Source organism: Carassius auratus, chromosome 14 (genome assembly GCF_003368295.1).
Source record: "Carassius auratus strain Wakin chromosome 14, ASM336829v1, whole genome shotgun sequence".
NCBI lineage: Eukaryota > Metazoa > Chordata > Actinopteri > Cypriniformes > Cyprinidae > Carassius > Carassius auratus.
Genome location: NC_039256.1, coordinates 11,472,872 through 11,498,676, shown reverse-complemented (window position 1 = coordinate 11,498,676; position 25,805 = coordinate 11,472,872). Strand labels below are relative to the sequence as shown.

Below are 25,805 nucleotides of genomic sequence, written 5' to 3'. Positions count from 1 at the left end.
GTGAATTTGCAATTCTGAAAATGGGATTAAGGTGTAAACTCAGAATTGTGAGATTTTGAGTTTTAAACTTGGGATTTAGATGTTAAACTTGGGATTTAGATGTTAAACTTGGAATAGTTAGATTGGAATTTACACAAACTTGTAATTGTGAGATGTAAAGTATTTAAAGTAATAGTATGTCGTTATTCAATAATAGGATGCAGTATTGTTGTCTTCACAATTTAGAGATATTAGAGACTTCCTAGCAACTACCCAGAACAACCTAGCAACATAAAAAAAACACTGAACACCTTGCATAGCAACATTCTGGCAACTAACCACAACAGCCTAGCACTGGTGGTGAGTGACACAGTCAACCAGTGCACATCACAAAATGAGAAGTCTATTTGGTGATTTTGCTTCATGCAAATAATTTACTTTATTTTGATTAATGACTCTGACGCTTCCAATGCATCAGTGCTGAATCCAGGCATATACAAACACACAAGCTTGTGTTTGCAAACACAGAGCAACAATACAATCGTACAATAGTCATATAATCGTGTGCCTTATTTGAACAGCTGTTCAAAATGCAAAAGGTTAGGCACAAGACCAAGAACATCTCAAGAACAAACTGTTCAGGCTGTCCAGAATGTTTATTTGGCTCTGAGCTGAAAAACTTTTCACTCCAAAAAATAACAAACTGAGGAATTAAGATGTGAAGGACATGTCAAAACTAAGTCTGAAACCACAGCACATGGTTATTATAACACCGTGATATCATATTCCAAATGTGTTTAAAGCCACTGATATCATAAACAAATTAATGCATGTTAACATCACCTACATTCACAAATTGTGTCAAACTGGTCAAGTTCACATGCAAAAGAGAGCAAAATTCTCCTAAAATAACTTTATTAATAATTTATTAATTAATTTACCAACTAATTATGTAATAATTAAATCAATATGTATTTATTTGAGTCCTGAGTTGATCAAGTCTGAGACTGTGCGCTGATTCATGAGCGCTTGCACAACATCCCTATACAAGTTTATTGGCATGCACCAATTTTTTGGTTCAGTTATATTGGATGAGAATGGCACAATTTAATGGGTCAAAAAAAGAAAAAAACCTTTAAACAGAACCAAACCTCAACTGGGATTAGCTAAACCACAAAAATGATCTCTGATTAGCCTGTTGGGGTGTATTTAATTGCCCCTGAAGCACATCCAATTATTTAAAAATCCTGCCAAGAACATGTATTTTGGGTAAGTTATGTAGGGAAGAAGCTACTTCCAAAGTTGGTTTAATGTTTAGCTCAATAAAGCAGATTCAGCAAACTTGAGCTAGACTTAAAATGATTTTAAATAAAATAAAACAAGCATTTATTTCTTTCAAACTTTAATTATTTTTGCTTCATATGATGTCCATTGATGGACTGGATTGGTGTGGGTTTCTTGTGGATTATTGTGATGTGTTTATCAGCTGTTTGGACTCTCATTCTGACGGCACCCATTCACTGCAGATGATCCATTGGTGAGCAAGTCATGTAATGCTAAATTTCTCAAAGCTCATCTACATCTTCGATCAACTGAGGGTGAGTACATTTTCAGAATTTGTTTCATTTTTGCTTGAACTATTCTTTTAAATAATTCCCTTAGTAACTGTTTTTTTGTTTTACTACGTCTATGCAAGAAAACAATCAAAATAAGTCCAAATTTACCTAACTTGGTCTCTATCTTCTAAACGGTCTCTATTTTAGTGGTTTTGGAGAAAAACACAGGCTGGTATCCAGCAGAGCTGTTCAACTGCCCGGGCCATTTACAGCAGACAAATAAAAACAGTGTTGTGTGTTTAGTGACAGTGCAAATGAGGCTGAAATGACAGAGACACACACTCAGCCGTGACCTAATGTCACGACATGGACAGGCCTAGAAGTATAAAACAGACCGTAACACGCAGTAGCACCACTTACAAACTGAATCTAAAAGACAGAGAGAGCGTATGGCATGACGACAGATATAAACTTGCTTTTGTACGACTGAAAGCAGCCCAATAGCATTCTGAATGCCCATAAAAATGATCAGAATTCAGATTGTCTTATCCTAGTAACCTTACAAAAAATATCAAATGAATATGGTGGTTTATTCTCTGAAAAAAATGTCACATGCTGCACATGCACACTCTTCCATGACATTTATCCCAGATGCTGATAAATATTAGTTTTACATTTAATGAAATATTGGTTTCATAAACAATCAATAAAGGGCTTTCGAATTTGTTCCTGCAGGTGCTCATCAAACGTGTAATCAAATTTACTACTTCGCAGTGAGGACTGATTAGTATGCACATATGCTTTTGCTTGGAGTTGTGTGTGTTCACAAGCAGCGTGTTTGCGAGGAACTGAGAACGTTTGCTTCATTTAAAGGACTGCATGCAACTTTGCCTCATTTCACTCTGTTATGTAACTCAAGAGTTGCTGTATAGGCTCTGAACCAAAACCTAGCAAGCAGTCTGTCTGTTGTCTAAATAGGCAGCTGTCTTCTTAAGCAGCATTCTAACAGAAATAGAACCTTGAAAACGACCAATTCTGAACGCTCTGTGAGAAGAATTTCAGCACGTCAGACAAACATATTATTTCTACTACTGGTTTTGTTTGTTTTTGAAAGAAATTATTAATTGCTATTCCTGCAGTTCCTGGATGTGCAATGTTGAATTCTCTGCCCAAATTGAACCACTGAATTTGTGGAAGTGAATATTTAAAAACTTTGTCTGTGTCTGATGAATATTATAGGCTGTATTTTTAAATATTTTGGAAGTGAAGTCTGGAAGGTGAATATGGATGATTGAATTTTCAATAATGAAAGTTTGTGTAAAATATGTTTGAATGTAAATGCAAAGTTTTTTTATTTCTTTTTTTTTTTTTATTAGTGTGATTCAACATATTTTTTATTTTATCAAATAAATGTGGGTTTAATGAGCATACGAGACACACTCATACACATACTTATATATATATACAGTACTTTTTCTAATATATTTTAAAGTAAGTCCATGCTCAGCAGCTAAATATCAGATGGAAGGGGCTTTTTATCTACACTGAACTATTATAATAATTGCTTTTTAGTATCTTTTTTTTTTTTTTTTTTGAACATCGTCGGTGAATTATCTGATGCTGAAGCTTTTTCCTATTTTTCTTGTTTCCTTTTGAAACAGGAATTTTGGGAAGGACAAATCAATTCATTAAGTAAAATGATTTGCCATTTGCCAGTTGGGTGCAGGTTGTATTTGTTGGAGGGAGATTTTATTCTAGGGATCATCTAATTGGTCAAAAATCGGTGTAGTGCAAGATGAGTCATCAAAGATATAAATGAGTTAAAAGCTTGTGAACATTTACAGTAGGAGTACACTGGAATAAAGATGACCTTTCGAGCCATGGCAGTAATACAGACAGCTTCTTCGTTTTGGAACAGATCCTGAACACTGCAGCATGTGTGTGTAGTTAGACAACACCTGTCCCCATCTTAGTAGATGTATGGAAAGATGATTTCAGCGCAACACTGATTACATAACCCTCTTAACATTTATGAGGTAAAAGTAGCACTCATTAGCGAAGAGATGTGAGTGTGTTTTATGGCGTCCCTTTTAAAAATGCTGCATTAAACATTACTATCTCTCAAATAAAGTGCTTGTCCACAGCCATCCATTTACAGTGTAATTGAAGGTGAAAGCTTTTGGTCTGGCTATAGCTAAGGTCAAGGTCACACACTGATCAAATATATAGTCTGAATGCACTGCAAATCACTTTGGATGAAAGCATCTGCCAAAAACATACCGTGCATGTATCTTCTTTTCTTATGACATTATGCATTATTCATGAAGAAAATGTCATGCATATAATTCTCTTGTGAGCTCTGAAAATGCATCTTCAACATGTACAATGTCTCCAGTATGTGAAATATTAGTAATGGCTTTTCTGCCCATTTATACATTTAGGTAATCTTAAGATAACAGCTGTGTTTTTTCTTCAGAAACGTAGAAGATTCATCATAAACTTGTTTTTCTATTGCAGCTTCCTAGCTTTTATCATCAGAGCTGTTGCGGCGAGCAGAAACACTCTCAGGAATTTATCTTTCCATGAAAAGGCTGCAAATCGCAAAGTCAGACACCAAAAGATGCTCGAGACTCCTACAGCCTGTTCAAGGACTTATCGCTGTTTGCTATTCACTTGGAAAGATGATAATCTAATAAGCAAAGATCAGTGACAGATTTATTTAGAAATGTAAAAAATCCCACAATTTCCTCCTCTCAGAAAAGACTTCTATCATTTAATACATTCTCACCTTGATTGCTTCCATTTCATTTGACTGAAGCCTATCTTGAGCTTTCATTCGCGTACCTAGAAGTCACATTATAAGCCCTGGACAAGCAGACAGTTAATTAAAATGATGTTACATACTTCACACACACTACTTAATCTTCCATCTATGAACACATGATACAGTGCTGCCTCAACATGTCATGTTTCTATGTGTTTTTACCAAGAAAAACCCTCTAACATTTGGTTTAAATACGATCTTTGACTCCCTGACCTAAAACATAAAAGAGCCTTTGTTCAGACCCTATTTATGATCACAGATTAAGCCTGGATGTGGATTCAACTGCAATTTTTCATCGAAAATGTTTGAGTTGGATTTGCGTCCTAAGAACTGATCCATGGATATTAAAAGGAATAATTCACCCCAAAAAATGAAAATTTGCTGAAAATGTTCCAGTCCATCCAAGATGTAGATAGGTTTGTTTCTACAGCATTACATCACTTGCCTCACCAATTGATCCTTTGCAGTAAATGGGTGCCGTCAGGATGAGAGGTCGAACAGTTGGAAAAAAGATTTTACAATATGAAACAAATCCATCATCATTAAGGTGTTTTAACTTTAAACCGTTGAATAATTATGAGTCATCTTGTCTGAATCAGGAGAGAAATATGCACAGATCAAGCTCTGTGTACAAGGAAAATCTGTTCTAAACAAATATGTGGGTGAGAGGATATTTAGATGCTCTTTTTCATTGGAGGACACAATATTATGGATTATAGACATATTTTAGATGGAAGTGACAGTTTAAAGTTAAAGTTTTTTTTTTACAAAGAGTTTTCACTTCACAATACATTAATTGATGGCTGGAGTCGTGTGGATTACTTTTGGATTATTGTGATGTTTTTATCAGCTGTTTGGACATGCAGTATAATATTTTCTAATTTAGTAAGTTATTTAACTGACTTCTCTTTTACGTCTGAAAGTGAAATGAAGGTTATGGTTATCCAGACCAGAAAAGTGTATAAGACCATATAATTTGTTTTAATTGTATATTATGGCAATGCCCGTCATTTAAATTAAAAATACTTGCCCTCAGCCCTCAAACTTCCTTATGTGGTCTGCATGTTCCATACCTTCTGGCACTGCTATTAAATGAGATTTTTTTACACACCCCCAACTATTAACTACAGTATCAGCAAAGGAAGTCCATAACACCCGGAGAGCGCTATCCATTAGCATTCCCATTTATCTCAATGGCAGACTATGTGTGTGTTTGTGTTCGCTTCTGTGAGTCAATGTACCTATAAAAACACCTGAAATGTCATCTCCGCAGTATACAGATAATTAGCGCTCAGCCTGTCACACCGACCCTAGCATGAGGCGCTACCTGGGAATTTACACACAGGGAACTTCCTGAATACTGCATAATGTACATATACCTTTTTTAAAAAAAAAATAGCATGAGAAACAGAGTGCATCATACAACAAATGTGTCAAACAGTTCCCTGCTGGGGTAGAAGAACATTACACCACAAAATAACAAGTATGCTTGTATGTTTCTTATTATTTATCTATAATGATGTGTTTTTCACTGTATGAACAAATCCTCAATTAATTTTTTTTGTTTCTTGTTGGAGACTACTCCCAATCAAAACACTTTTCTTGCAATTTTTACATTCGGAAAATAGAGCAAATATTTGCTTTAAAATGAACTTGCATGCGAAACACTGGAGAAGGTTTAATACTTAAAAACAAAACTATTTTCCAATTATACTCCATGTGGTCCATTCTTTCATTGACATTATGCAAGGAAATGAAAAGCAAACTATTTGCATTTTAATATCTGCATATTTAATAGCACAAGGCATGATGGGATGGCCCTGAGTTATTATGTTTGTGCCATACAGATCCCGTCTGTCAATGCAGACTTTCAAACCTCTTATTCAGCGAGATTTACATAGCGCTGCAGATAATAAACATTTGTGCATGACTGCAGGACAAAACAGCAAAAGATGTTCACCCAGATTCCTCAGAGACACAATGGCCTCGAGATGAAGCTTCATATAATTCTCTGAACCTATTGTGAAAATATTATTGTGAATACAATTAGACTGATTTGTTCAAAAAGTGCATTTAGAATTTGAATGAGCACCAGATGTAAAACTAAGCATCTGTTCCAAAACCTAGTAAACCTGCTATAAAGAAGCAAATCCGCAGAATGACTTCTGAAGGATCATGTGACACTGGAGACTGGAGTAATGATGCTGAAAATTCAGCTTTGCATCACAGGAAAAAATTATAGTTTGAAATGTATTCAAACAGAGCACTGATATTTTAAATTGTAATAATATTTCACCATATTTTGATCAAATAAATGCAGCATTTAAATTTGCATATAAACTCTAATAAGCATAGAAAAAAAACAGATACAGTAGTCCATTTTTAATTACATTTGGCTGCCATCTTGGATAGATTTGAGCTTGTTGCAGTGCATTATGAGATTCTATCTTAGAATTTGGGCAAAACAATATCTTAGGTGGTGCATTCATGCATATGCCGTCTTAAAATGCTGTCTACATAAGCAGCTCACTAGGTTTTGGACTAGAGAATAAATCTGCGACTGGCCATTTAGACCATGATGGTTTATTTTGGAAAGACTACACATCTACAATGGCGTGCTGTTGCATCTTTCTAGCCCTTTAAGTCTAAACACTCTTGGCTCTGAGGAAATCTCCTCAGGTAAGGACAGGGCAGGGTTGTCATACCACTGTTGGCTTTGTTTCTTTGACTCTGGCTTGATGTTTGTTGTGTCTGGAGTCACTACAACCACATCTGGGTCATTAAGTCGAGCCGGGCTGCAGCACAGCGCCGTTGTTTTGGTAATGAGCTTGTCGAGCGGTTTGAGAGAGTGCATCCACTGCGGGAGAAAGTCCCAGCTGCGCAGGGTCTTCGGGAGGTGCGTGGGGCTGTGGGACTGCATCAGGTTGACCAGGAGGACGAAGATGGTGAGCGCTGCGAACGGCGCACCCATGCCGACCATGGCCTGCCATCCGGCCAGAGAGATGCCGAACACGAGGCAAGGCAGCAGCAGAAAACACACCAGAAGGTAAAGCACAGCAAACCAGCGGTACTTGGCAGTGCGTTCACCCAGCGCAGACGCCATACGGATGGGCAGACGCGTGAACGGGACCGGGTACCACAGTAAAATCCCAAAAATATTGAAGTAAAAATGGCACAAGGCAATCTAGAGGGAATATGAGAGTAAAAGAATAAAGCAAACAAGATTTTTCACTTGTGTGAGTGCGGGCTGTAGATGTTTTTAAATATTCAGTACTTGAAATTTCTTTAAATATTAATATTTCGTATTATCCATTTGACTGCGCTGACTGGATAAGAACAAAGCTTGAACTAAATTCACCAGGATGATGAAACTATTGTCTTCTGTACACTGCAAATTTAAATTTTTCACAAACATCTAAACATTATTAGATCAAGACACATTCATTTAAGAAACTAGATTATTCAAGACATCAAGTCTTGTTTTCTGACAAATCTATTAAGATTAAGTGAGTTTAAACTTAAAACAACAACCAAATCTGCCAATGGAGGGGGAAAAAAAATAATCTAAATGAAAAATTAAAAATTTTTTTTTTGTTTTTTTTTTTGCTTGTTTTGGTTGTTATTTTTAGCCCCATTAGCAAATATATATTTTTTAAATCAAAAACTTGTTTTAATCAACTTATTTTCAGAAAACACGAGTTAATATCTTATGTCATTTTGCTTTTCAAGTTAAAGTATCTTGACTTAAGGATGTTTAGATGGAAAACAAGACAAAAATAGCAAATAAGAAAATAGCTTTTTAACCAAACTGGTTTACAAATGTCCATATGTCAGTCAGTGGATGTGAATGAACATTTATTCAATATCTGTATGTGTGTGTGTGTGTGTGTGTGTGTGTGTGTGTATATATATATATATATATATATATATATATATATATATATATATATATATATATATATATATAAATCTCTTCTGACATCTGTTAACTTTCTTTTTGGGCATCAAGACAAAATAATTCCTTGACGACTGTAATACATGTAATGCACGTTTAAACGAATGTGAATCACACTGCATTTGAGGTTCATATAAACATCTGAAGTGGGATTGGATTCATTCTGATTTAGGATAATTAGTGCATGTACCCAATGTAAGTCTATGAGATTTTTACCAGTACAGTACACCTCTCTTCAACATACTGAAAAGCTTTAGTTATTCATGACATGATTCATAAACAAATGAAGCAGAACATGTTAAGCTCTGAGTTCAATACTTGTGTTTAGGGATCGAAACAAACCCCAAATCTTCAGTATGACTAAGCAAGCAACACTAAAAAATGCGTAAACAAATGCATTAATGAAGAAAAGTGGCATGTGTCCAGAAGATAAAATTTCATCATCATCTAGTTGGAAAAGAAAGCAGATTTGCCCAGAATTTTTGATAAGGCGCAATAGGTGTGACAATTTTAGATAACTGAAATTTGTCAGTAGCTAATAGCTGTGTGTTATTGTGGTACCTGGCATGCAGCAGGAAGCTTCTCTCTGGGGCTGGCGAGAGCTGCGAGGATGGCCGTGGTGGTAGTGCCAATGTTGGAGCCCAAGGTCAAAGGATACGCTCTATTGAGACTGATCACGCCAATCCCTGCAGGAGTCAGAGACGAACATACAGCAATCAAAAGGGCTTTTGTCCAAGAAATGATATGAAGCATGAGTCTTTTGGTTTGAGATCTAGATATCTGAAACCAACTTACAAAACGGATGATAGGGTATCAGCAGTTTGTGAAACTGGACTTCGTAGTTAATGAGATGCAGCCTTTGTGACAACTTAATATTTTCGAAATTTGTTTTATGCTTACTATGGCTGTATCAAAAATACAGTAAAAATAGCAATAATGGGATATATTTTTACAATTCAAAAGAACTGTATTCTATGTGAATATATTTTAAAATGTCATTTATTTATGTGATGCAAAGCTGAATTTTTCATCTCAATCTTAATATGCTAATTTGCTACTCAAGGTTGAAAACAGATGCGCGCCTTCGTATTTTGTAGAAACCATTATCCTTTTTTTAAGAATTAATTGATAAATAGAATGTCTTTAGTGTCACTTTTGTCATTTAATAAAATTATACAATTCTTAACTACTGTATATATATACACACACATAATTATAACATTTCTATGCAGCAGGAAAACGTCAAAAAAACAAACTATAGGGACATGTAAATGTTCTCCAGGAACGAGCTGTGAGGTCAGCCTTAGTCAGCGCTGATGATCTTTTAACCCTCTTTCTGCTATTAATAATACGTCCAGTGACACTTCAACTCTTCAGGGGGTTTAATAAAAGATGATCTCCATAGTAACTGTAATCTCAAAGACACAGAGGGATCCCCATTGGCTGAAAAGTTAATAATTATCATAATCATGCGGCGGCTGATGAATAATTTCCAGGTAATGGGTGCAAATTAATGATGAAATACTTGAACGGGAAAGCACCATCACTTTGCCTGATTTCACAGGGGTGCAGTTAATATTTAATTTGAGCCAAAAGCACTATTAGCGACTAGTTCATGCTCACATTTGCTCTACATTTGAAGAAAACACCAGGGTGTGCATCAAAAATTAAAGTTCAGTCAGTCTGCTGATTATTACTGTTCATTAATTTACAGCCAAAAAAAAAAAAAAAAACGCTGAATTGACACATGGTTTTATAACCATGTAAAATGTAATGCATCATGTAAAAAAGAATAACTTTTGAACCTGGGACTTATTGCAAAAATCTTCTTTTTATGTGTTTGCACATCCAACCATGAAAACACAATACAGATTTTCACAGCTGCCTCAAACTTCATTTCAGTGATGTCTATAGTTTTACCTGAAAAGTGGCATTTATTCAGCTGTTTTTTGTTTACTTGAGTGTTGCACTCTCGTTGTTTACATTCCTGGCCTACAGTATGAACACATGAATAGCCTTTTTGGACTCGGCTGGATGCATTATTAATGTGTTTCAGAGCAATCTTGTGCTGCTGCCTGCTGGTCGTCTCATTCGTGCGATGTTAACAATGAGCTTTTGTTGGCAGGGTCACTTCTAATACGATGATCTGTTGAAGAAGTCATTCATTAGAGATGTACCTATGAGTGGAGTCATAGCCGAGGTGAAAACAGAGCTGCTCTGGATGATAAAGGTCATTCCTGCTCCCATCAGCATGGCCAGATATCCCGACAGCCACCCGAGAGGGTACGGGAAATCTACAGGGAGTTAAAAATAGACACAAAAGAGACAGCTGTTGATGTATAGTAAGAGCATAGGGCTGTGTGCCTATACAAAACAAAATGACAGTACACAGAAATTAACATTTGATATGTACACTACCAGTCAAAAGATTTTGAACAGACATTTTTAAGGATTAAAAATAATCTCAAATCTTCAGTAACCCCTATTGTAAATACTACAGAAAGATGTTCTCCGGCACTCCCTCCTCCTGCTCACCCGTGTTGATGACCCCTTCGATGACCTTTGCAACTTGACCTTTGAGGACAGAGTTCAGCACTTTGACGATGAGCAGCAGGCAGGTGCACAGCACCATCAGAGAGCTGGCTAACAGAATGAGCCCCACCGCCAGGTCTGACAAACCCGAGTCCACAAACAGATGCTGGCCTGTGGAAACCAGACCGAGAACAAGAGGGAAAGATCAAGACTACATACTGTATAGGCATTAATGGACACAGATTCAAACAAAAGCAAAGTTAACGGTAACCAGAAGGTCAGGTTGTTCATGATAAATGACTCAATAGCAAATACTCTGTCTATAAATAAATGAATAAAAATAGAAAGTACATGAAATACAAATAAACATAGAAAAAAACTAATAAATACAAATAGACAGGGAAAAAGAAAGTAAGAAAGAAAGAAAGAAAAATAAATTTGAAATCACATAAAATACAAAAATAATAAAATACATTTTAAATTAAAAAATAAATCGCTACTAAATACATATACAGTATAGGCACACACACAAAAATAAAATACACACTTGTGTTTGTGATTTATGGGGACTCAGGCGTAACGGTTTCTATACTGTACAAACTGTATTTTTTATTTTTCTATCCTCTTACTCTAACCCTACCCTTAAACCTACACCTCACATTAAACTACTGGCATATTTTCAACACTCACATTTCTCTGTGTTGATCTGTGAGCTGATGTTCTGTGTGATCCAGGTGAGATCACTATCCTTCCCACAATGCAGTTCAGTGGAGCAGTTCTGGGCGGCAGCTGATGTCACGTTCACCGAGGACTGGAGAGGGAGAAAGAGGAATATTTCCATGAAAACTATACTGCAGAGCAGAAAAGATTAAGTATTTCTTGTGAAATATGGTCAGGTGGAGTGAACAGAGATGAGACTTTGACAGAATAGTGTGGAGCGGATGACAAGTGACAGAATGACTGACAGCAGATCATCTGGAGACCAGATGTGTTTTCTCAATAGTCTGTAAGAGCCTGAAGATCAAATCCAAACACAACCTGACCAGGAAAACTTTACTTTACTCATGAAGCATTGTACTGAATACGAAAGTTAATGCAGGAGGGTGAAACTCACAAAGCCTGTCCTAGTCTCATTTCACCCCAAAACCAGAGGGGGAAAAATCTGAATTACTTTATTAAAATAAATAAAACTTATTTTTCTATATCCTGACATTTCATTACAGTTAGTTCAACAAATTATCCACCCAAATTCCCATTGTTAATCGAGAAAAATTGTGAATTGTGAAGCATTTCAACATCATGTTATTTTTATTAAACACAAAATCACTGCTGTATTCTAATAATTGGATAAAATAAAATAAAATAAACCATTTTGGTGCATTACAGTGATTAGAATTTGAATATATAGAGTTCAGACCAAAAGTTTGGACACATCTTCTCATTCAAAGAGTTTTCTTTATTCTCATGAATATGAAAATTGTAGAGTCACACTGAAGGCATCAAGGGCTATTTGAGCAAGAAGGAGAGTGATGGGGTGCTGCACCAGATGACCTGGCCTCCACAGTCACCGGACCTGAACCCAATCGAGATGGTTTAGGGGTGAGCTGGACCGCAGACAGAAGGCAAAAGGGACAACAAGTGCTAATCATCTCTCGGGGAACTCCTTCAAGACTGTTGGAAGACCATTTCAGGTGACTACCTCTTGAAGCTCATCAAGAGAATGCCAAGAGTGTGCAAAGCAGTAATCAAAGCAAAAGGAACCTACAATATGACATATTTTCAGTTGTTTCACACTTTTTTGTTATGTATATAATTCCATATATAATTCCACATGTGTTAATTCATAGTTTTGATGCATTCAGCGTGATTCTACAATTTTCATAATCATGAAAATAAAGAAAACTCTTTGAATGAGGTGAATTTGGTCTGTACTGTATTTATATAATATTATTATAGAATGTATTAATTAAAACATTTAATTTAGTATTTTATTAATAATTCATAATATTACAGTATTTATTTTGTTTTATTTGTCTATAATTTACGTTATGTATTGTTTTATATTTATTATTAAAACATTTCACATCTTTTTCAATGTGTACTTTATGTATAACTTATATTAGTATCATGATATTTATTATTTAAACATTTATTTTTTTCACTTTGATTTTGCACTTCTGTTTATATTATAATATTTGTTTGTTTGTTTGTTTGTTCAATCATTTATCCATTCATTAATTAATATATGCAAGTTAAAATAAAACTAAATTGCATCATCTTAAAAAAAAAAAAAAAATTCAGGTTAATAAGGGAATTAATAGGTAAAAGTTCGGGTAAATTCATGAGATATGCAGATTTGGAGGATGAAAAATGTTTGTGTCAGGAGAAAGTTACCACAAAGCTGCTGGACTTGCACCAGACTTTCACGAGGCTGTGATTCCTCATGGACTCGTCGCCCAGAGCGATGCCCGTTATCACTGATTTATCCAGCTAGAAGAGTGAGACGCCACTGTCAATATTCTGGATCTCATCACTCAAAGAAACATGAGTAAGTCTAAAAACACATTGCATGTGCACACACACACACACACCTGTATGATGAGTCTGGTGAAGGGCTCAGTGATCGTCTTCAGTAGTTCGGGTGCTTCTTGTCCGCTGTGCAGCTGAAAGCTGCCGACAGTGACTTTGGCCAGGTAACTCACCAGACCAGACGCCACCTCCACCGGCAGCAAAACCAGCACCGACAGCCAGTTAAAACAGTCATGGATCGTCGCCCCAGCAAACGCCCTTGAGAACGAGAGCACAGGTGATCAACAAGAGGTCAAAACATTACAAATACACATGATAAATGGAAAATAATTATAACAAAATAATATAAATTTATAAAATTATAAAATTTTACTATAAAATAAATTTTATATTAAATTATTATAAATATTATTAAATTATGAAAATTAAATGAATAAAATTATATAAAAATAAATACATAAAAAGGAAAGAAAGAAATATAAACACAATAATACACATCACACATCAATCAATGAATAACAAATAACATTTTAAATAAAATAATTAAAATTAGACTAGTTAAATAAATAAAAACAAATAGAAATAATAAAAAAGTAAATAAACCGAAAATAAATAGATAAATAAATAAATAAGAAAGTAAAAATAAAGAATGATATAAAAAAAAATAAGACACCATGAGGGAACAAGAATTCAGAAGGTCAGTGGATAAAAATATTTTTTAATTTTAATAATAATAATAATAATTAATAAATAGAAAATTAAAAAAATAAATAAAAAATTATTAAATAAAAATAAATAAACAGAAAATAAATCAAAATGCATTAAATCAGAAGCAAAAGTACACAATATATAAAGACTTGTTTTTAGAAAAACCAGGGAAAATCCAGGGAATTTTTCTTGTTTTATGTATAACAATTATTTATTTATTTTTATTTTTTTTTCGTATCCAATTCGTATTTTACGAGGTTGCTAATTCGTATGAATTGGTAGGACCTCACTCACACAATTTTGTCTGATTTGTCTAGACCCCAGTGACAGGTAAGTTTAGGGTCAAGAGTATGTAATTCGTACAAATTCTTACGTATATAAAATACGTACGATGTAGCAAAGATCATATGAATTTGTATGAATTAGGTCGTACAAATTAGCCACCTCTTAAAAATGTACAAACTGCCGTGAGATCAGGCTGGAATAACATGCACTGATAAATTATTCACAGTAAGACCTAGAACATGCATTGACAATCTAAATGGGGATAATTTCGATTTCATGGTCACTTACAGAAATCAATTCTGCCAAAATTAAGAGTGCATTTTGAAATTAACTCATGGATACTTTAAGTGAACAGCAAGGTTGCATGTTTGATTAAATAGTGATGATAAAGGCGATGGTGAAAATCAGTAGGTACCGTTTAAACTCATTCCTCTCTCCTGCTTGCATCAGGGCGACGATGGTGTTGGTGACAGACGTGCCGATGTTGGAGCCCATGATGATGGGGACAGCAGATTTCACTTCAAGCACTACACACACACACACACACACACACAAATCACATAATGAAGATCATAAAGCATAAGCAATAGCAGTAGTGATGCATGCTTCAGTAAATGCCACTTCTGTTCACCAACGGCAGATACTGTACCTCATCATTTCTTTTTCATTTGTGTCCACTGACTCTTAAATCAGGCAAGCATTAGAGTCAAGTCATATTTCCATTTAGATATTATGAATGGGTAGTTTAGCATCAGTAATTGCAGTAATTACTGCCCCTTACACTGCTGAGGTTTGCAGCTGGAGTGAAACACGGCTTGTATTTCAGCTGAAGGCCCACAGAGTATTGTGTGAATGGACACACACCCACTGCTGACATCCATTAGTTTCAGTTCATTTACTCAGAGAACAGCCAAGTCACATTCAAAGAGCTTTGTCACTCAAGGTTGATCTCTTCAAACCATTTCAAAAGATCAAGATTTGATTGCTTTGGGCTCAGAAACACACCTGCTCTAACAAATTCAACTACACATACCTTTGCCCTATTTACTACATTCACACTCATACGGTGGGGCTCAAAGGTCAAGGCCACTACATCTACTTTACTTTTTTTTATGAAAATGTACTGAGAACGTACTCACTCTCAGGCCATCCAAGCCGTAGATGAATTTGTTTCTTCATTGGAACAGATAAGGAGAATTTTAGCATTACATCACCTTCTCACCAAAGGATACTCTGCAGTGAATGGGTGCCGTCAGAATGGGAGTTCAAACAGCTGATAAAAAAATACAAATAAAAATCACAATAACCCACAAGCAATCCATACGGCTCCAGTCCATCAATTAACATCTTATGAAGTGAAAATCTGTGTGTTTGTTAGAAACAAATCCATTATTAATGTTTTGTCTCTAAACCATTGCTTCTACTAAAAATATGATTTCATAATCTATGATAATGCTTCCTGCAGTGAAAAACTCCATCTCCTGTTGTCTTCTCACATCAAAATCCTGATTTTGATTGTAAACAGTGCTTGATCTGTGAATATTTATCAAACAAGACGACTTTTTCATAGAAAACAATGATTTGACAATGAAGATAAAAACGTCAAATTGAAGGATTTGTTTCTTACAAATGTGCAGATTTTCACTTCACAAGACATTAATTGCTAGACTGGAGTTGTGTGGATTACTTTGTGATGTTTTTATCAGCTGTTTGGACTCTCATTCTGACGGCACCCATTCAAATCCATTGGTGAGCAGGTGATGTAATGCTAAATTTCTCCAAATCTGTTCCTATAAAGACACATCATGGTTGGCGTGAGAGTGATTATATTTTAATTTTTGGATGAACTATTCCTAGTGCATTTATTGTATCATGAATTATATTGTCAGCACAACAATTTGAGTAAATGTTGCACTGAAAATTCACACAGCAATGTCTTGTGCTTTTTTTTTTTTTTTGCTTGTGGTCTCAGACTTTTTGACCCACAGTAGCATCTATATATTAAAATCCTTGTGTGTCAAACATAAGCTCATTAACCCAAACAAAACTCCCTCGTTAAATTGCTGCATCTGTTGTGATTGCATCTGAACTCTGATGGTTATTTGGATTGAGCTCTGACAGTCACACTTCACAAGCTTCTCAGACTTTGAGGCCACCGCTGCATATGCACAAGCTAATTAGCTCATCCGTGAGAGATGCCACTTGATTAAAGCAGGAACAACATCTAGAGATTAGGTTTTCCGGAAATAATGTGAAATAAAAAGGAAACGGTTGCATCATCCAGGGCCAAGTTTCGCAAAAAATTATCTGAAGTCAAAACAGTTTTACAGATGATGGCGGTGAATAAAGCCACGTTACAGCTGTTTTATTAACAGAAACTTAAAATTAACTTTGGATGTCATGACGTTTTGGATCAGATCAGGCTTTTAAAATAAAGCTGGTTTCAAAGTCAAGGTGCCAAGATAGTTTAATGGCCTTTACACATCTGTCTGCACAAGTACATAAAACAATAACTTTAAATTATCTTTATATATATATATATATAGTAGAAGTAGAAGCTGTATTTTTCATGATTCTTTGATGAATAGAAAGTCCAAAAGATCAGCATTTTTAAAATAGAAACCTTTTTAGCATTATTAATGTATTTACTGTCACTTTTTTATAAATTTAATGCATCCCCGATGAATAACAGTTATAATTTCGTTTAAAAAAAAAAAGGTTCCAACCCCCCCAAAAAAAATATAGTGTAGTGCACTTCAATTAATTAAATGTAATCAGTTGACAGCCATAATGAAAAGATATTAATCTGAGGTTATTGGTTTAGTTTAGAAATCTGACCGTACTAAAAATGAGTTGTGTTTCTTACATCCAGATGAGACCAAGCTGACTATAATGGATGTGGAAGTACTGGAGCTCTGGACCAGAACCGTGACCAGAATCCCCACCATGAGTCCTGCTACAGGGTTGGACAGGATGACATTGTCCTGGAAAATGTCTCCAGCCACTTTACCTGACAAAAGAGCAAAGCATTTGAAACATTTGATTTAAGGTTTGACGTCATAATCTTAAAGGGACCAGTCCGCCCAAAAATTAACGTCCTGTCATCATTTACTCATCCTCATGTTCTGTAATTGTAAACCAGCATGAACAGATTCATTGGAACACGAAACCTTACACATTTTTTCCATCTGTCCCTGTTCACTTTCAATTTGTAGGTAAGAAAAACATGAATGTTCTTCAAAACTAAATCTTTTGTGTTCCACAGAAAGAAAAAAAAGGTATGCAAATAGGTTTGAGAAGGAATTACAATAGTACGATGAAAAAAAGCATTGTGTTTTTAGATGAACTGAGCCTTTAACAGCACATTATGGTTTGTTTTGTACAGATGACATGCACCACAGAGCCGCATGCTGAAGTTAATCATGCAAATCCATTTCTTCCTTGTCATAAACACACATTTAGAATTGATTAACTAAATCTTAATGCCTAACCAATGATCACAACCTTGAGAACACAGCTTTTCTTCACATGCACAAATGTTAAGGTCTCTTAAACAATCCTCTTCACAGAGAAGCAGGTAATTAACAATATTTAAAAGATCACACAGGAGTTTTAATAACTAAAATAAAATTGTGAATCGCATGAAAACACATCACAGTTGACCACAGTTGAAGAGAAAAAGAATGTAAAAAGGCTGAAAGGTTAAATGAAAATATCAAGTAAATATACATTATAGGATAAGAAATGAAACAAAAATAAAATAAAAAATGAAATAAAAAGATTTTATATCTTTACCTCAAGACAAATCGCACTTGACCCCAAAATAAAGCAAAATGTAGATGAAAGTACGAATTTAAAGTAAATAAATGTACATACTGTATGTTATATATTCAATTATATGAAATGAAAGACACTTCAAAAGACACTTATTTCTTTTATCTTTGAATTACCTTTATTATATGTTGTTAATCAGAATATTTTTTTGTGTGTGTGCATATTTGTGTGTGTGCAATAATCATATTAATTTATAGCCTATATAAGTAAATAATTATAAATATATCTTTCAAAGTGGTTCAAATGTCTTGCATGAAAACAAATCATAGTTGAACCCCTAAAAAAAGAAAATATAAAGAATTGGGGGATTTGTCTGAGAAATATGCTAAATTTTCATGACAATAAAATATGAAAGCACTAGGGCTCCACCAGCTGAAGGGGCGCCAATGAGTGCTACATTTTAGCAGGGTTGTGATAAAGAGTGGCATTGTCACACTGAAATATGACTGCCGCCCCCACAGGATCCCCCAACATCATTAGGCTAGAGTACTGTCAAACTGACGATGTCTGAGACTGTATGCCATTGGATCAGAGCACTGTCAATAGCTGCCTTTATGCTGCATGCAAAGTTCATAGGCCAATTTAAAATATTGGTACAGTATTCAAATCAGCATTTTGTTTAAGCAGTATTTGTGGCAGTTAATAAATCATGTTGCGAGATTTGTCCAAAAGGTGTGTGTTTTTGTGCCAATGCATTGTTAAAGGATCAGTGTGTCATGTAATATTCTCATATAAAGTTTGACAGCCAATTAAAAAATATTGATACAGTAAAATTTGCTAATTCACAAGATCTGTACATCCTTTATTAAACCGCTTTGTCAAGTTTAATGCATCCTTACGGAGGTGTCGGAAGGCTGAATCAGTTAATCACTTCTAACAGCAGTTAAAGGGAGCACTGTCATTCACATAGAGGGCAGAGCTTCACGTGATTTAAAGTGGAAGTTCACGCGTTAATGAGAAGCAAAGGATTAAGTAGCTGCATTGATTACTTTTATGCCATTGATCAGGCTTTTATATGTAGTTTTGGTTAAAAAAAGGGTTTTATAGGGTTGACTGAAATAAAAATGCAATAACTGACACTTTAAAGCAATGTTTCAAGCCACAACAACAAATCAATTGAATAAAAAAAGAGATAAATATAAAAAGTAGCCATTGATCACCTCTAAACATGTATCCAAATCTAAATGAGTTATGTGCAAATGATGTGCAATGTCTTAGTTGCTAAGGATTGTTACACAGGGCTATACAGGCAACTAGTGGCAACACAATGATATTACAGCCAATAAATTGTGCAAAATGTTTATCTTAACAGTTAATTTACAAATAATGCATTCAGATTTGTGAAACTTACCATGCAGCTGAATCTCCACAAATTAGTGTTGTTGCTATGACAACAAATTTGAATGTGACATATTTGCATCTTTGCATATTTGAACCCTTTCAAGCAGTGACTGTATGATTTTGAGATACATCTTTTCAGACTGAGGACATTTGAGGGACTCAAACAGAACTATTTAAAAAGATTCAAACATTCAGTGATGCTCCAGAAGGAAACAAGATGCATTAAGAGCTGGGGGATGAAAACTTTTGAACACAATGAAGATGGCCAAATTTGTCTTATTTTGTTGAAATATAATTTTTTTCCATTTAGTTCTGTCCTTCGTAAGCAACAGAAGATACTTGTATGTTTCCCGGTACACAAATTAAGTACAATATACCTTGATCTTCAAATTCCAAAAGTTTTCACCCCCTGCTCTTAATGCATCTTGTTTCCTTCTGGAGCATCAGTGAATGTTTGAATCTTTTTAAATAGTTGTGTTTCAGTCCCTCAAATGTCCTCAGTGTGATAAGATGTATCTCAAAATCATAAAGTCACTGCTGGAAAGGGTTCAGATATGTAAAGATGCTGGAAAACTGAAGAATCTGCAGGACCTTAAAGATTTTTCTGAAGAACGCTGCTCAGTTTAACTGTTCAGAACAAACAAGGGACTCATGCACAACCATCACAAAACAGAAAGACAGTCGAGGATCATCAGGTAACAGAACACAGTATTAAGAACCAAGGGTTCCCAAACTTTTGAGTGGGGTTATTTTAATAATTTCAGCATTTTTTTTGTCTTGTGGAATACATTTTAAAATATTTTATGTACAAATATCTTACTCAGGACAGTACTAAATAAAAAATAACATGCATTTAGTATGATCTCTCTTATTTTTTGAAAATTACTCATATTTTCACAGATTCTGCAAGGGGTGCCCAAACTTCCGATCCCCACTGTATATGTTTAAAAATCTGGGGAGTGCCAATGGGGATTTCGCCTAGGGCATCAAATTGGCTAGAAATGGCCCTGGGTTAAAAGATGCAAAAAGTGGAGTAAAGGTCAGTTAAGGATGAATAATTACCTCCAGCCAGTTGGAAAGCAGAGCTTAGGATGTCCAGTGAGCACACAAACCCATAGAGCAAGAGCAAGAGGAGAGGAATCCTCAGTAAGCTAATGAACCGTGAAGACATTTCTCCACGTCTGTCCTCGCTGGTCTTTGTGGGCACTACAGAGAAGAGCAAAGCTCTTTAGATACAGTCTAATACATTTTCAGCTACACAATGTGCCTGTCTCAATTTTGTCAATGTGCATGTGAGCTGATTTATTAACATTGTCACTTTGTAAAGTTAAAAATAAGCATTCAGGAATGCAAAAGCCATGTCATTTAAAAAAATCTGACTTAGACACACAATGGACTTTGGGAAGTTGTCCTGCATCCCAGGGTTTGGATGAAGGACGGTCAGCAACGGTATAGGAGGTCTGGTCATGGCAGCCGCTCACCAGGTCCAGAACTGTGCTGGATTTTCTGGGGTCATGACCCCCAACTGGGTTAGAAAGGAGAAATTAAGAAATCATGCTTTATTCTATACAATCTGAACACAAACACATCTATTCTTTCATCATAAAACACCTGCTTTTGCTGTCTTTAAAATAAATTGTCTATATTTCGATTGATATTGCCATATACAGTATGTTATCATGCAATATATGATAATCTGAGTAGATGAAGAAGTGAAGTTTATAACACATCCTCATAGTATAGTTAATTTTATACACATATTCTATTAATAACCAAAATTTTAAATAATGCTTTTCTACTTTTACGATATTAGATGTCATTTGTTACTGTGATCCAAAGCTGAAATTCCAGCATCATTACTTTAGCCTTCAGTGTCACATGATCTTTCAGAAATCATTCTGAAATGCAGATCTGATGCTTAATAAACATTATTATCGTAGAAAACATGACAGTTTAAAGGGGTCATATAATGTGATTTCAATTTTTCCTTTTTTTTTTTTTTTCTTTGGAGTGTTACAAGCTCTTGACTAAAGTCTCAAATCCAAAGAGATAATCTTAATCAAAGTTAGGACTTTGCCCCACCCCCCTAAAATGACTCATTCAAACACACCCCACATGTCTATGTGGAAATATCTGCGTAATGCTGGCCAAATGTTCATGCAGAGAAAGAAGGCTGGTTTCAGTAACCAGTTAGTGTTGAGGCAGTCATGTCAGGGAGATGCTGGGTGTATCTAGGCAAAAGCACTCTATCTGGCCTTCAGAAAGTAGGTGCATTTAGAAATATTTAGGATTACTTACAACAGAACAGCAAAGCATTTTATGGATGACTGTTTTGTGAACCTATGAGAGGAAGTCCTTCTGACTTTGCTGCGACAATCTGGCGCTTCTAAATGAGCGAAAGTATGTTTCGTTATTAGTTTAAGTATTTGCTATTGAATGTTGAAATGCAGAGTTTTGCACATTGTGTGTGTGTGCGGGTATGGGAGCATGCACGTCTGTGTGTGTGAGTGTGTGTGTGTGAGAGAGAGAGATAGAGAGAGAGAGAGAGAGAGAGAGAGAGAGAGAGACACGGGGGGTGGCGCACAGTGGAGTCAGGAGTCGACTGTCTGTGGCTTGTGTACTGTGCAACTCTGTTCATCTTTCGGGCTTGAACTGATATCAAAACTAAGGACATTATTAACTGTCATTACATTTATTTTGAAAGATGAAGCTTGCAATTGTGGAAAGGGGCATTACATTTCCAACAAGTGCTTGCAGAGTTCGGCCAATCACAATGCACCGGGTCAGTTGGCCAATCAGAGCAGACTGCGCATAAAGGACCTACAATGATGTATAGTATTTGAAAACGTTTTTAGAACATTAAAGCATCAACATACCTGTTACATTAAATACACAAAATAATGATCTTTAAAAAAGCATCATATGACCCTTTAACTCGAAAAATAAATGTCTGATTGTTTCTGACCATCTTACCATTGAAGGTGATAGTTTGCTCTGCAGAGGTGATTCTGATTGGTCGTGATGACATGTTGCAGTCTGTGTAGAGATCAAAAGATATTTCATGACCATTTCCATATGTTGAACAGTGATCTTTGACTAAGATATTCAGTTTTTTTTTCGGTCATTTAAAAGTTACAGTTACAACACAGATGATTTCCATATTTAAATTCCTATGCAAATGATAATAGTATTCTACAGCAGATTTTGAACAACTCTAGAATGAACACATTATAAAAAAAGTTAGTTTTGGGTGAACTGCTCTAGGGTTTGTTCATACAACATCTAAATGAATAACCTGCTGTCATTTCAGATCCATTATTGTCTACTTAATTCATTTCTTATTGCCTTTTTCCTGACGATCTTCCAAATAAGTAGTTAGTGCTTGTCAAGATACACATTTGTGGTCCCTCACGGTCGCGTTTCCCATCTGAATGCCTCCAGAGCCATCAGCGTTGTTTCACAGGTGCTCGGTTTTAATAACAGGTAGACTAAATGTGCTTTTTATGTCAAGGTTACTGTCGAACATGCAGTAAGTCTGGAAAGGGCTCTCACAGGACCACATACTAATGCGTTTCTGAACGCAGGAGCTCTTGAATGTCAGAGCAATTAAAGTGAATGACAGATTATGTTCTTGTTCACAGCGGACGCGACATCGTCACAGGTGCGGCTTTCTTCGTGGCTCTCTCTGTGGAGGAACACACATTTAATCTCGGTTTTAGTTAAAGCAACTGTGTGGAAGTTTTATTAAATAGATTTGGTTTCTTAACTGCGCTGCTCTGAGAGATTGTTTGTTGAGCGGGTAAATTTCGCGAAAATGGCGCATCGCAACAAATGCAGCTATGGGGGGAAAGCGTCTTAGAAGGGATCACCCATAATTTTGTCCTCATTTACTCACCCTCAAGTAGCTCCAAAGCTGTATGAATTTCCAAAAAAAAAAATAAGAAGAAGAAAGAAAGAAAGAAAGAAAGAAGGAAGAATAATATTGCTGACCAAACAGTCGATAGACATACGTTTACTATTTATTTTATTATTTATTTAGGGAGGCAAAGGGGACCAGACACTATTTGGTTACAATCTTTCAAGATTTCGGAACATTTCTGAATCAAGATACATTTTGAATTTATCATGACGTGATGCTTGAAACAAAAATAATCGTTTTCACTTTTATTGATTTCATTATTTATTTATTTATTTATTTATTTTACAATATATTGGCAGATATTTTTCTTGTTATATGGTTAAGTACCCTATTAACTTTTTTTTCTATTTTGTTTAGTTTTAATTTTTATTTACTTTTTAACAAAATACTTACCTCAAGTAAATTAATCTGAAATGTTTATATATTTGTACATAGATGCTTTTAATTTACTATAATTAATCTGCAAAGTCAAAATGGTGGTTTCTTGGTAGATGCGATGGTTTATAATTGAAGTAAGCAAATACATCATTTAGTGTTAAACTGTCTGTTTTTAAGCTCTTATTGCACATTTTTTTCGCTGAAAGGAGTAACATTTTGTGTCAATTTCAGAACAAATTGCTCTGTACTTTTGAGCATCCTAACAAGCCCAAAACAGCAATGTGGGGTGAAACATATGCTTTGCGATAAACATGATAAACTCAAAGACCCCATTTCATTCTCAGCTGCACCACTGAAAGAGCTCTGCATTTGGAGCCCGTGCTCTCACACTGACCTGCTTTTGTATAAATGGAGCCACACTGACATTAAAATCTCACCCTTATCAGCACAAGAGCACAGCATGCGACAAAATCACAAGACGGCTTGTGCAATGCCATTCTGAGCACTGGACCAGGCTCTCCATTCTGACCCTGAGAGCCAAACAGGGTTTTATTGAATGCAGGCCTGCCACGACACTGCATGAACTCAATTAGAAATACGTGCACAGAACAACAAGAGTACTGAGAGTGCTTTCTTTAAAATAAATGACACTTGTTTGTTATCTAATGCAATGACATATAGACATTTCAAAGTGTTCAAGTATGTTTTGGGGTCACTATAAATACTTAAAGAAGAAAAAAACAAGTAAAAAAACATTTCACTCAAAAATGTATGATAAATGGCATGACTACAAAGAAACAGTACATAAAATATTTAATTAAATGTAATAATTTTAAGCACAGTAGAAAGGCTGAAATAGTATTTTCTTGTGAAACATACTTCAATCGGTTTTAGTTATAACTTATATTTTGTGAAATGTTTCTATATCTCCATAGTAGATTGCAGTAAATATCTGGACACTCTAGCTTTATTTTGTTTTATATTTTTATTTCTATATCTATATATATTTTTTTATCTTTATTTATATTTTGTGGCTTCAATTTGAGGTAAGTGCTTACCTAAACAATTACATATTTTATTAATGAAATAGAAAGACTGAAACAGTGTACAAAAACAGTGAATAAGACTTAAAGTGTCTGACTAATATTTACAAAAATCAGCAGGTGATTCTTCACTATAACATTGACAGATTAATATAAAGGTCATATTAAATCATACCGTTTTGTGGTCCGGGTGTGATTGTTCAGAGGATGATGAGGCTCTTAAATTGACAGTCTGCATTGTAAAGGAGGTTTATATGGGAAACCCTGTCATGATGGGTGTCAGTAATGACCTTCTCTGACTAATTAACTCATGGGCCATCAGAGTTCAGTTAAACAAGCGAAGACCCAAATGCAGGATCGGTGATGCATAAACCGCTGTGTCAATAAACCATTTAAACATTCAAAAGATAAAGATTCTAAAGATTCTAGACGAAAACTGGCATTTTCTTTTTAAAATCTACCTGTTTCATCAGACTTTGGTGTATCTTTACTGTAAAATCATGACATCTTGTGGTGAGATGCCTCAATGTAAATTTTCTCTCTTTTTTTTTCCTTCCTCTAAAGTCATTTTACACTGCAAGTCATTTTAAGTATTAGATAATGGTCTTTATTTTTTAATTTGTATGTTTTAATACGTGTGAAATAACTCTTTATCGCCATGGTTGGTTCCAATGTAGACACTAAAGTGTTCTTTTAGTGTCACTGAGACTAATAAAGTTTTCATTAATATTCTGAATTTTTTCTATTTTCTGTATTCATTACAGTTGTAAAGCTTTCGTAATTTTGTTGTGTGTTCGTCGCCTTTTTCTATTTTTTTCTAATGTCTATTAAGGTTTATTTATTTATTTAGTTTGAGTTATTTTAGTACATTATTAAACTACATTTAAATATGAATGTTGCCTTGAAATTTAGCTGAAATGAG

The 25,805-nt window shown here is 35.1% G+C and overlaps 1 protein-coding gene across 1 annotated transcript; it reads right to left on the bottom strand.

Annotated features, from left to right (window-relative positions):
• Positions 1–6,131: 6,131 nt before the first annotated feature.
• On the bottom strand, positions 6,132–25,126 carry LOC113113618 (sodium-dependent phosphate transport protein 2A-like). Its single transcript, XM_026279926.1, has 13 exons — positions 25,059–25,126; positions 22,517–22,579; positions 20,934–21,068; positions 20,606–20,749; positions 17,235–17,378; positions 14,784–14,895; positions 13,438–13,633; positions 13,241–13,336; positions 11,537–11,657; positions 10,850–11,017; positions 10,492–10,608; positions 8,876–9,000; positions 6,132–7,543 (listed from the first exon to the last, which is right to left on the bottom strand). Exons 2-13 carry the CDS (start codon positions 22,569–22,571, stop codon positions 6,965–6,967), a joined length of 1,992 nt encoding a protein of 663 aa, XP_026135711.1. The 5' UTR covers positions 22,572–22,579; positions 25,059–25,126; the 3' UTR covers positions 6,132–6,964.
• Between the last annotated feature and the right edge of the window lie 679 nt (positions 25,127–25,805).

Coding starts and splice junctions, on each gene's coding strand:
- LOC113113618 (XM_026279926.1), bottom strand. CDS start 22,571: ATGTCATCACGACCAATCAGAATCACCTCTGCAGAGCAAACTATCACC. Junction 17,379..20,605: donor TGCTTTCCAACTGGCTGGAG/GTAATTATTCAT, acceptor CTCTTTTGTCAG/GTAAAGTGGCTGGAGACATT. Junction 10,609..10,849: donor CGAAGGGGTCATCAACACGG/GTGAGCAGGAGG, acceptor AACTCCCTGTAG/ATTTCCCGTACCCTCTCGGG.